General features: G+C 46.9%; 1 protein-coding gene across 1 annotated transcript in view; it reads left to right on the forward strand.

Moving 5' to 3' along the window:
* Positions 1-12,169, forward strand: part of dnah12 (dynein, axonemal, heavy chain 12) — a 129,998-nt gene that overhangs the window by 28,107 nt on the left and 89,722 nt on the right. Inside the window, exons 13-21 of the mRNA XM_078413765.1 lie at positions 534-669; positions 2,327-2,452; positions 2,909-3,043; positions 4,046-4,239; positions 5,470-5,716; positions 7,061-7,246; positions 8,417-8,617; positions 10,422-10,616; positions 11,834-11,955. Coding sequence (XP_078269891.1) covers positions 534-669; positions 2,327-2,452; positions 2,909-3,043; positions 4,046-4,239; positions 5,470-5,716; positions 7,061-7,246; positions 8,417-8,617; positions 10,422-10,616; positions 11,834-11,955 — 1,542 coding nt within the window. The remainder of the gene's footprint in view (positions 1-533; positions 670-2,326; positions 2,453-2,908; positions 3,044-4,045; positions 4,240-5,469; positions 5,717-7,060; positions 7,247-8,416; positions 8,618-10,421; positions 10,617-11,833; positions 11,956-12,169) is intronic.

The raw sequence follows: 12,169 nt of genomic DNA on the forward strand, positions 1-12,169 counted from the left end.
CGATGCATGTTGGCGTTGAACCGGCCGACCCCTGTGCGGAGCCGGTTCAGGGCCACCCACTCTTTGCGGGGCGTGTCCGAGCCGGGTGGGGCTGTGGTGTTCGGTGCGACAGTGAATTGAGGAGGTGGCGATGTCTGTTGAGAAAAATAATGAGTCCAAAGCAAAAGAAAATGGAGGAAATGACCGAAAGCTTAATCAAAGAAATGTCAAATGGAATGTAGGGACAGGATGGCAAAAATGTAACTGCATGGAGGAGCGGTGACTTTTCAGGTCTGGACCCTTCTTCAGGCTGAATTGAAAAATCCTATCCCAAAATGTCACCTATCCACATTCTGGAATGCTGCCTGACCCGCTGAGTTACTCCAGCACTCTGTGAAACGTCACCTATCCATGTTCTCCACAGATGCTGCCTGACCCGCTGAGTTACTCCAGCACTCTGGTCTTTTGGAACTGGAATAAAATATGGAGTGACAAAGGTTTGGACAAGAAGTGGACTCGTAGATGAATGTTTAATTTGTGATTTCTTTGTGTAGAATTTGTCAGGAGTTTGAGAATATTGTTGACAAGGCGTTGAATATTCCCGAGGCCACGAAGGAAATGCTGGACATGGTAGACTACGTGAACGAAGCAAAGAGTAAAGGCATCGCAGCTTTGAACGAGAGGATTCAAGTAAGTATTCAAATTCCTTTAGATATTACTGGACCAGTTATTCTACTGAGCGTGGAGAGGAGATTGGTACGGAGCTCACTTTGTGAATTGGCGGTATAATTGGCACAGGTCGGGGAGAACAAAGGGGGAACCTGGCATGGGGTGGGGGGGGGGAGAATATCGTGAGAGCAATAGACCGGGTATAAAATCATGAGAGGAATAGACCGGGTATAAAATCATGAGAGGAATAGATCATGTATAAAATCAATGGAGAATAGATTGTTCATAGTTTTATAAGTGATAGGAGCAAAATTAGGCCACTCGGCCCATCAAGCCTATTCCACCATTTAATCATGGGTGATCTATCTCTCCCTCCTAACCCCATTCTCCCCTGTGGCTCAGGCCCTCCAGTCCTGGCAACATCCTCATAAATCTTCTCTGCATTCTTCCCAGTGTAATGGCATCTCTCTCAAAGCGGGGGACCGAAGCCGACCACAATATTCCCAGTGCGGCCTCACCAACGTCTTGTACAACTGCAGGGAAGGAATGGGTGACGTTTCGGGTCGAGACCCTTCTTCATACTGTCTGAGTTACTCCAGCTTTTTGTGTCTATTTTTTGTAGACACATGCTGAAGTAACTCAGCGGGACAGGCAGCATCTCTGGAGGGAAGGAATGGGTGACGTTTCGGGTCGAGACCCTTCTTCGACCCGAAACGTCACCCATTCCTTCTCTCCAGAGATGCTGCCTGTCCCGCTGAGTTACTCCAGCATTTTGTGTCTATCTTCGGTTTAAACCAGCATCTGCATTTCCTTTCTGCACATCCCATACTGCTATGCTCAGTACCCTGAAGCCCCTGTCCCACTTAGGCAATGTTCTAAACGACTACAGGCGATTAGGCCGTCGCCACACGGTTGCCGGGGTGTCGCCTGTACGGTCGTGAGTCGTCTCCAAAGAGTCTAAGAATTTTTCTGGTCGCGTTGGATTTTGAAATGCTAAAACAAATTTGTCGACTGTTGGTTTGACGCCAATGATCGTAGCTTGACGTCTCCTGACGGGGGCGCTGTCACAGGTTGTCACCAGGTGACGTAGGTTGTCGCCGGTGCTGACTCCGTTGAATTCCATTGGCGATTACCTACGTCAACCGGCGACACGCACCGGAGGCCAAAATGACGCGAATTGTCTTGAGTTGTCGCCGACACTGTCGTAGCTTGTCGCAGGTAGACGTAGGTTGACTTCGATTGTCGTAGGTTGCCGCCTGTGTGGTCGTAGGTTGTCGTAGGTGCGGTCGTAGGTGGACGTCCTAAGTCGTGACGATTGGGCCGCCGGTTGTCGGTAGCTTGATGTCGACGAGGTGGTAGGTAGTTGTAGCTTGTCGTAGACATTGTCGTAAAGAGGGTCCAGTCGCCTAAAAAAACGCCTAAGTGGGACAGGCCCCTAACTGATGAAGGCCAGTGTACCAGAAGAGCTCCTTACCACCTATCTACCTGTGACACCACTTTCAGGGATCTGTGCACCCCTACCCCTTGATTCCTCTGCTTTTCAACTCTCCCGATGGCCCTACCATTCCCACCGCAGGTGGACTTTAGGTTATTATCACCTACAGTGAAAAGCTTTTGTTGCATGCTCACCACAGTTGTGTCCTCCACAGTAAGACTGTCACAAATATTTGTTTTGCAGGATCTTCATCGCAGGCTGGAGTATCTGTTGGATGTATATATATTTGATCAGAAAGACCTAGATCTGCACGTCACCGTTCTCTTGTGGCCAAAGAAAATCATACCTGTTTTTGATGAAAATGATGATGTGAGTAACACAATGTAGAAACAAAGATGCTGCTTCATTCCAAAGATAGACACAGAGTGCTGGAGTACCTCAGCAGGTCAGGCCACATCTCTGGAGAACATGGATAGGTGACATTTCACAGAGTGCTGGAGTAACTCAGCGGGTCAGGCAGCATCTCTGGAGAACATGGATAGGTGATCCATGTTCTCCAGAGATGCTGCCCGACCCGTTGAGTTACTCCTGCACTCTGTGTCCATCTTTGGTATAAACCAGCATCTGCAGTTCCTGTCCACATTGTACTGTTCTGTGTTCTACGCTCCAACTGTTCCTTATGAATCAGATGATGACACCTGTAAAATGGGTAGCATCCAAAGTGTAAAATGATTTCATTAGATCCTATTCAGTGTATTAGTTGGTGAGAATATTTAGAAGTGTTTACATTGTGAGTGTGAATGTTTTATTTCTGTGATACTGCAGCTGGTTGAGAAGGCGAAGCTGAAGGGTGAGACTGATCTGCTGGCCAAGCGCGAGAAGCTGATCGTCGAGCTGGAGAAACTCTCACGCCGCTCTGAGGAATTTGCCCAGTGCTCCGAACTTGACCTGATGCCCCAGGTTACAGCTCCACCTTCTACCACAGTCCTGTCCAATGCTAAAGTGGCCTGTAGTTTACTGTCATAGTGTTTGATTCATTAGTAGCATTGTTTTATCACAATCCTGTTCAATGCTACAGTGGCAGTACTTTACTGTGATAGTGTTCAATGCAATAGTGGAACTACCTTATCATGGTAGTGTTTGATTAGTGCGGGTGTCGGGGGTTATGGGTAGAAGGCAGGAGAATGGGGTTAGGAGGGAGAGATAGATCAGCCATGATTGAATGGCGGAGTAGACTTGATGGGCCGAGTGGCCTAATTATACTCCTATCGCTTATGATCATTTATGATCACATGATCTTAATGAAATAGTGGTATTGGTTTATACAGTAGTGTGTGATTCAATAGTGGTATTAGTTTACGATATTAGTGTTTAATGCAATAGTGATATCATTTATTATAGTTGTGTTTATTTCAATAATGGTATTAATTTATAGCAGTGTTTTATTGAGATATTGGTTTTGTTGATTACAGTAGTGTTTAGTGCAATAGTGGTATTAGTATATGACTGTAGTGTTTCATTCAAAAGTGGCATTAGATTATTACAGTAGTGTTTCATTCAATACTAACATTAGATTATTACAGTCGTGTTTCATTCAATAGTGGCATTAGATTGATACAGTAGTGTTTCATTCAATACTGACATTAGATTGATACAGTAGTGTTTCATTCAATAGTGGTAATAATTTCTTAGAGGTTGAGGGGAGACCTGATGGAAATATATAAAATGATGAGAGGCATAGATATGTTGGACTATCAATATTTTTGATGGAAATGTCAAAGACTGGAGGCATAGCTTTGGGGTGAGAGAGGCAAAGTTTAAAGGAGAGGGCAGGGCAGGTGTTTTGTTTACACAGAGGGAGATGAGTGCCTGGAACGAGCTCTTGTGAGACCGTGATATGATTTAAAAAATGTCATTGCCATTTTTTAATTGAGTTTTGAGAATGTATGGTTCTGCTTTCAGTACGTGAATGATGTACGGACCGTCCAGAAGAGGCTGCAAGATGCGGAGGAGTTAATTGAATACATCAACAGTGAAGAGGTTCTGTACAAGTGGGACCTGACCACTTATCCACTGGCTGAAATCACCAAAGTCAACACTGAGCCGTTCCAAAAACTCTTTGGTCTTGTTCTAAAATGGCAACGCAGTGAAAAGAAGTAAATGGAGCGAAGTAAAGTTAATCCAGAGGGTGATCGTGGTTGTGAGATAGCGATATATCACGTCGTTAGTTTAGTTTAGTTTATTATTGGATAGACATAGAATGCTGGAGTAACTCAGGCAGCTTCTCTGGAGAGAAGGAATGGGTGACGTTTCGGGTGTGGGGGACAGTACTAGTGTGCGGGGATCGCTGGTCGGTGCGGACTCGGTGGACCGATGGCCTGTTTCTGTGCTGTATCTCCAAACTAAACTAAACTAAACTGATGGGAGAGCGGAGAAGAAGGATTGGCCGGGGTTAGTAACCGTGGATACAGTTAGTCTTTTAGACAATAGACAATAGATAGGCACACATTGTCTATCTATATACAATATAGATTTTGTATATATCTATATTGTATATATATATACAATATAGATATATTGTACATATCTATATGTACAATCTATCTATTGTATGTTGTATACAATAGATACAATATGGGCGGCACGGTAGCGCAGCGGTAGAGTTGCTGCTTTACAGCGAATGCAGCACCGGAGACTCAGGTTCGATCCTGACTACGGGTGCTGCACTGTAAGGAGTTTGTACGTTCTCCCCGTGATCTGCGTGGGTTTTCTCCGAGATCTTCGGTTTCCTCCCACACTCCAAAGACGTACAGGTATGTAGGTTAATTGGCTGGGTAAAATGTAAAAATTGTCCCTAGTGGGTGTAGGATAGTGTTAATGTACGGGGATCGCTGGGCGGCACGGACTTGGAGGGCCGAAAAGGCCTGTTTCCGGCTGTATATATATGATATGATATGATATATGAATATTGTATTGTACATACATTGGAGGGGGAGGTAGGGGGAATATGGCTGACCGTGGATGAGGTGAGGGGTGGGAGAGGCGGTGGGGGCACAGGAAAGAGAGAGGGGGACAGAAGAGGGTTACTAACAATTGGAGAATTCAATGTTCATACCATTGGGTTGCGAGCTACCCAAGCGGAAGACAGGTGCAACTCCTCCAGTTTGCGTGTGGCTTCACTCTGGCAATGGAGGAGAGGCAGGAGGTTCCATGTGGGAATGTGGAGGGGAGTTAAAGTGGTTGGAAAACCGGGAGATCCAGCAGGCTTGGGTGGGCCGAGTGCAAGATCATCCACCTGATTAACGGGGCTGATGTGCATGCGGAGTGCACGGGTATTGACTTGGCAGTGTGTTCCACCGGGCCTTGTCCTTCGCTGTTTCCCCAAGGTGGATGGACGGGTCGTTCCTCGATCTGAACGGGGAGAGCCTGGAGGCGGAAGTCGACGAATTCTTCCGCGAGGTTTACAAGATGCTGAAGTACTTCCGGCAGAAGGAAAAGAAGGCCGAGATGGAGAAGAAGAAGGCGGCCCCCCGGAGACGGGTGGTGGCCGAGGAGGAGGAGGAGGAGGAACAGAAGGAGAACGCCTCTATGGCCATGTGCGACGTGGTCCTGTCTCAGATCAAAGACTTCAAGGTGGGACTTCATGCTTCATTCATGGGGAGAAGGCAGGAGAACGGGGTTAGGAGGGAGAGATAGATCAGCAACGATTGAATGGCGGAGTAGACTCGATGGGCCGAATGGCCTAATTCCACTCCTATTCCTTATGAACTTATTTGAGCAGAATTAGGCCATTCGGCCCATCGAGTCTACTCCGCCATTCAATCATGGCTGATCTATCTCTCCCTCTCAACCCCATTCTCCTGCCTTCTCCCCATAACCCCTGACACTCGTACTAATCAAGAATCTATTTATCTCTGTCTTAAAAATATCCACTGACTTGGCCTCCACAGCCTTCTGAGGCAATGAGTTCCACAGATTCACCACCCTCTGGCTAAAGAAATTCCTCCTCATCTCCTTGCTAAAAGGTACATCCTTTAATTCTGAGGCTGTGACCTCTGGTCCTAGACTCTCCCACTAGTGGAAACATCCTCTCCACATCCACTCTATCCGGGCCTTTCACAATTTGGTGAGTTTCAACGAGGTCCCCCCTCATCCTTCTAAACTCCAGCGAGAACAGCCCAGTGCCTTCAAAGAAAGATATAATAATTGTGATTTAAAAATAACATTCCAACATATTAAATTTCCCACTTGGTCCTGACCCCCCCCATCTATCTCATTGTCGACCCTCAGACTTTCTTCAATTGGATTTTCTTGGACTTTACCTTGCACTAGACGTTATTTCCTTTATCCTGCATCTGTGTACTGTGGACAGCTCGATTGACAATCTACTAAACTTTAAAAAAAGGTTTTCGCTATTCGGTGAGTTTCAATTAGGTCCGTCCCCCCCTCATCCTTCCAAACTCCAGCGAGTACAGGCCCAGTGCCATCAAAGAAGAAATAATAAAAGCGATTAAAAATAACATTCCGACATATCAATTTTCCCACTGACCCGTTGAGTTGCACCAGAAAATTGCGCCTTCATTTATACGCCATGTATTTATATTCCGACATGTTAAATTTCCCACTCGGTTCCGACCTCCCATCTACCTCATTGGAGACCCTCGGACGTTACTGGACTTTACCTTGCACTGAATGTTATTCCCTTTACCCTGTATCTGTACACTGGGGACGACTCGCGTGTAATCATGTACGGTCTTTCCGTTGACTGGTCAGCACGCAACAAAAAGCTTTTCACTGTACCTCTGTACGCGTGACAATAAACTAAACTCAAACTAAACTGCATGGTTAGACACAAGCTGCTGGAGAAACTCAGCGGGACAGGCACCATCTCTGGAGAGAGGGAACGGGTGACGTTTCGGGCTGAGGCCCTTCTTCAGAGCCCAAGGTTGATTGGTTTTGACTTGTTGTATCTTCCAGGAAGTTGTTCCCATTGTGTCCATACTGTGCAACCCGGGAATGAGACCCCGCCACTGGTCACAGATGTCCGAGGTGGTGGAATATGACTTGACCCCAGACTCCGGCACGACTCTGAGGAAAATGCTCAGGTTGAATCTCACCCCCTTCTTGGAGAAGTTTGAAGAGACCAGCGCGGCAGCCAGCAAGGTAAATGTAGATTTGAATTGTGTGTAGCACCTGGAGACCCCAGAAGATGCCTTATCCCCACGGTAGACACAAAGTGCTGGAGGAACTCAGCGGCACAGCCAGCTCTCTGGAGAGAAGAAACGGGTGACGTTTCGGGTTTCAGTCTGAAGAAGGGTGTCGACCCGAAACACCACCCATTCCTTCTCCCCGCGGATGCTGCCTGTCCCGCTGAGTTACTCCAGCATTTTGTGTCCATCTTCAGTTTAAACCAGCATCTGCAGTTCCTTCCTACACACGTCTTATCCATGTCCAGAAGTAAAGAAGGTGAGATTATTTTCTTTACAATAAAAAAGATTAATGAAGATGGCGCCCAACCCAGAAGGCTCTTTGTGTGCTTGTAACAGAAGTAGATCCGCAATCACGCATTATAACCGCTCCACTCTTTAATATCTCTACTCCTACAGCAACATTTCCCCTTATCGTGTATCTGTACCCTGAATGGATCGATTGTAATCATGTATTGTCTTTCCGCTTTCCGGCTAGCACACAACAAAAGCTTGTTACTACACATCAGTGCACATGACAATAAAGTGTGTAACCATGAGGTAAATGTAGATTTGAATTGTGGCACCATTGAATTGTGCTGCCACGATTCAGTCGCTTGTTAAGTAAGTATATCGTAATAGAATACATTGGGTTGGGGAGAAGGAAGGGGGACTATTTTGAATACTTTTGTGTCTTTGTCGGTGCCCTTTACGCATATACGCGTTTGCATACTTGTACTGCACGCAAACAAAGAGTCTCACAGTGCAGGAAGGAACTGCAGACGCTGGTTTACACCGAAGATAGACATAAAAAGCTGGAGTAACTTAGCGGGGACAGGCAGCATCTCTGGAGAGAAGGAACAGGTGACGTTTCGGGTCGGGACCCTTCTTCAGACCAAGTACACATTGAATTGAATTGAATAAATGTTATTTGCCAAGTCTGTACACGTACAAGGAATGTGCCTTGGTGCTCCGCTCGCAAGTAACAACACGAACATACAGTAAACAGTTAAGAATAAAGCATAAAACATTAAGAATACAACATTACGGTTTAAACATGTGAATGAAATAAACCAGAGCAACAAAAGTATTTATCAACCAATCAGTCAATATTTCTTAACAAAATAAACTGTTATTCTGTGTTTAGGAATTCTCGCTGGAGAAGGCGATGCACACCATGGATGAAGCGTGGGAGTCCATCAGCTTTAATACCAGCTTGTATCGAGACACAGGTGTCTCCATCCTGTCAGCCGTGGACGAGATTCAAACTATCCTCGACGACCAAATTATCAAGACTCAGACAATGAGAGGGTCACCATTCTGTAAACCTTTTGAAGATAAGATCAAGGTGAGGATGGTTAGACTGGTGAGGATGGTTGCAAACAGTAGAAAGGCACAAGTAAATTAAAGTAAACTTAACGCAATTAACCTTCTCCCCCCCCCCCCCCCCCCCACTCGTATCCATCTATCACTCACCCCGCTTTGTCCTGCCCTCCCTCTCTTCCAAACTTCAACCCTACCACAACAATTGCGGGCAGGTGGGACTAGTGTAGCTGGGACATGTTGGCCGGTGTCGGCAAGATGGGCCGAAGGGCCTGTTTCCATGCTGTATCGGTCTAATCAATCTGAAGAAGGGTCCCAACCCGAAAAGTCACCTATCCAAGTTCTCCAGAGATGCTGCCTGACCCGCTGAGTTACTCCAGCACTCTGTGAAACGTCACCTATCCATGTTCTCCACAGATGCTGCCTGACCCACTGAGTTAATCCAGCACTCTGTGAAACGTCACCTATCCATGTTCTCCAGAGATGCTGCCTGACCCGCTGAGTTACTCCAGCACTCTGTGTCTATCCTTGCTATAAACTGGCATCAGCAGTTCATTGCTACTACATTGTTGTGGCATTAACTAACTCTTTAATAGTGTTATAGAGACAGTTATGTGGTCTGTATTTTTAATCAGGCTGCATGTGCAATATTTTGACCTCAATGAACATTTCTTCAGTGTTATTTGATGCTCTAAAGCGATGGGAAAACAGTGGGCAATGAATGAACAATCATCAAAGTTTAGTTTACAGAAACAGCGCGGAAACAGGCCCTTCGGCCCATCGAGTCCACACCGACCAGCGATCCCCACACACTAGCACTATCCTACACACACTAGGGACAATTTACAGTTATACCAAGCTAACTAACCTACAAACCTGTACGTCTTTGGAGTGTGGGAGGAAACCGAAGATCTCGGAGAAAACCCACGCAGGTCACAAGGAGAACGTACAAACTCCGTACAGACGGCACCCTTGGTCGGGATGAAGCCCGGTTCTCTGGCAGGCGCCGTGAGGCAGCAACTCTACCGCTGCGCCACCGTGTTAAATATCATTTAGCTGCAATGATATGTCGGCTAAGACATTAATCTGTACATCAGCTGATGGTCTGCAAAGATGATCAATACACAAATATAACCAATGGGAATGTTTCATCCCATGTCTATTGGGTAACAGCATTATCTTACTTTTAGATGATTAGGTCACAATTATCATTCTAGAAACATCTATTTCTCTCTAAGTAGGTCACAGAGCAGTCCTGACCTCCCATCAACCTTATTGGAGACCTTTGAACTATCTTCACTCAGACCTTATCGATCTCCGGTGTGGTAGCTTTGCACTAAGTGTTCTACCCTTCATGCTTAGTCTATGCGCTATGGACAGCGTGATAGTAATCATCACATCACTGGTCTTTTCTTTGACTGGATGGCACGCTAACAGCAGCTTTTCACGGTGCCTCGGTCCACATGACAATAATAATAATAAACTACATGGGGCGGCACGGTGGCACAGCGGTAGAGCTGCTGCCTCACAGCGCAAGAGACCCGGGTTCGATCCGCGACCTGCGTGGGTTTTCTCCGGGTGCTCCGGTTTCCTCCCACACTCCAAAGAGGCGCAGGTTTGTAGGTTAATTGGCTTTGGTAAAATTGTAAATTGTCCCTTGTGTGTGCAGGATAGTGTTAGTGTACGGGGTGATCGCTGGTCGGCGCGGACCCGGTGGGCCGAAGGGCCTGTTTCCGCGCTGTACCTCTAAACTAAACTAAACGAAACTAAACAAACAATTGAGACGCATTATTTTAACATAATGTCACTGCTCTACTTGTGTGGTCAAGAATTGGGAGGAGCGTCTGATTAACATCCAGGAGACCATTGATGAATGGCTGAAGGTCCAGGCGCAGTGGCTCTACCTCGATCCCATCTTCTCCTCTGAGGACATCATGCAGCAGATGCCCGAGGAGGGCCGGCTCTTCCAGACGGTCGACAGGAACTGGAAGGACATCATGAAGCACTGCGTTAAAAACCCGAAGGCACGTACGCACGCACGCACGCACGCAAATCAACACCTGATTAGTACGGGTGTAATGGGGAGAAGGCAGGGGAATGGGGTATGGAGGCAGAGATAGATTAGCCATGATTGAATGACGGTGTAGAATTGAAGGGCCGAATGGGCCTAATTCTACTCCTATTCCTTATGACCTTATGGCTGAATGGCTAAAATAAATTAACTTATGAAAATGTCCAAAATAATAAAGAACCGGCATTTTTGGCACAAACGTTTTTGCTTAATCCATATCCGCTTGGGTAGCTTAGAACTCAATGGTTGGAACATTGAATTCTCCAATTTTAGGTGAACAAATCCCCCCTCCCTTTTCCCCCCTTTCTTCCCTGTGGCCCACCTGTATTTGCATCCATTTCTACCTTTCTCCTTCTACCCCCCTCTGCCCCATCCCACCTATGTTCCTTCCTCTGGCTTCACATTTCATATCTCTTCTATCCGTATCTCTTTATCTCACACTTTTTCCTTTTTCATCTTTGGTCTTTGTCCACCTATCTGCCCATCAAGCCCCCCTTCCCCTCACCCGTATCCACCTATCGCTCGCCAGGCTATATCCCGCCCCCTCCTCTCTTCCAGCTTCCTCCCCCCCCCCCTCTCCCCACCACCACAATCAGTCTGAAGAAGGGTCCCGATCTGAAACGTCACTTATCAATGTTCTCCACAGATGCTGCCCGACCCGCTAAGTTACTCCAGCACTCTGTGAAACGTCACCTATCCATGTTCTCCACAGATGCTGCCTGACCCGCTGAGTTACTCCAACACTCTGTGAAACGTCACCCATCCATGTTCTCCACAGATGCTGCCTGACCCGCTAAGTTACTCCAGCACTCTGTGAAATGTCACCTATCCATGTTCTCCACAGATGCTGCCTGACCCGCTAAGTTACTCCAGCACTGTGAAACGTCACCTATCCATGTTCTCCACAGATGCTGCCTGACCCGCTGAGTTACTCCAGCACTCTGAAACGTCACCTATCCATGTTCTCCACAGATGCTGCCTGACCCGCTGAGTTACTCCAGCACTCTGTGAAACGTCACCTATCCATGTTCTCCAGAGATGCTGCCTGACCCGCTGAGTTACTCCAGCACTCTGTGAAACGTCACCTATCCATGTTCTCCAGAGATGCTGCCTGACCCGCTGAGTTACTCCAGCACTGTGTTTATTTGTTTAATCCATTCCTGATGATAGGTGCTGGCAGCCACAGCCTTGACGGGATTACTGATCAAGCTGCAGGACTGTAACCATCTACTGGAGAAAATCATGAAGGGGCTGAACGCCTATCTGGAGAAAAAACGTCTCTTCTTTCCCCGGTACGTTACAGTCAATGGTACGATCAAGCTGCAGGTAGACACAAAATGCTGGAGTAAGTCAGTGGGACAGGCAGCATCTCTGGAGAGAAGGAATGGGCGATGTTTCGGGTCGAGACCCTTCTTCAGACAGATATATAAGGGGAGGGGGCGGGACTTTGTCTACATCAGCCTGAAGAAGGGTCTCGACCCGAAAGGTCGCCCATTCCTTCTCTCC

This window comes from Rhinoraja longicauda, chromosome 17, assembly GCF_053455715.1.
Source record: "Rhinoraja longicauda isolate Sanriku21f chromosome 17, sRhiLon1.1, whole genome shotgun sequence".
In the NCBI taxonomy this organism is placed as follows: Eukaryota; Metazoa; Chordata; class Chondrichthyes; order Rajiformes; family Arhynchobatidae; genus Rhinoraja; species Rhinoraja longicauda.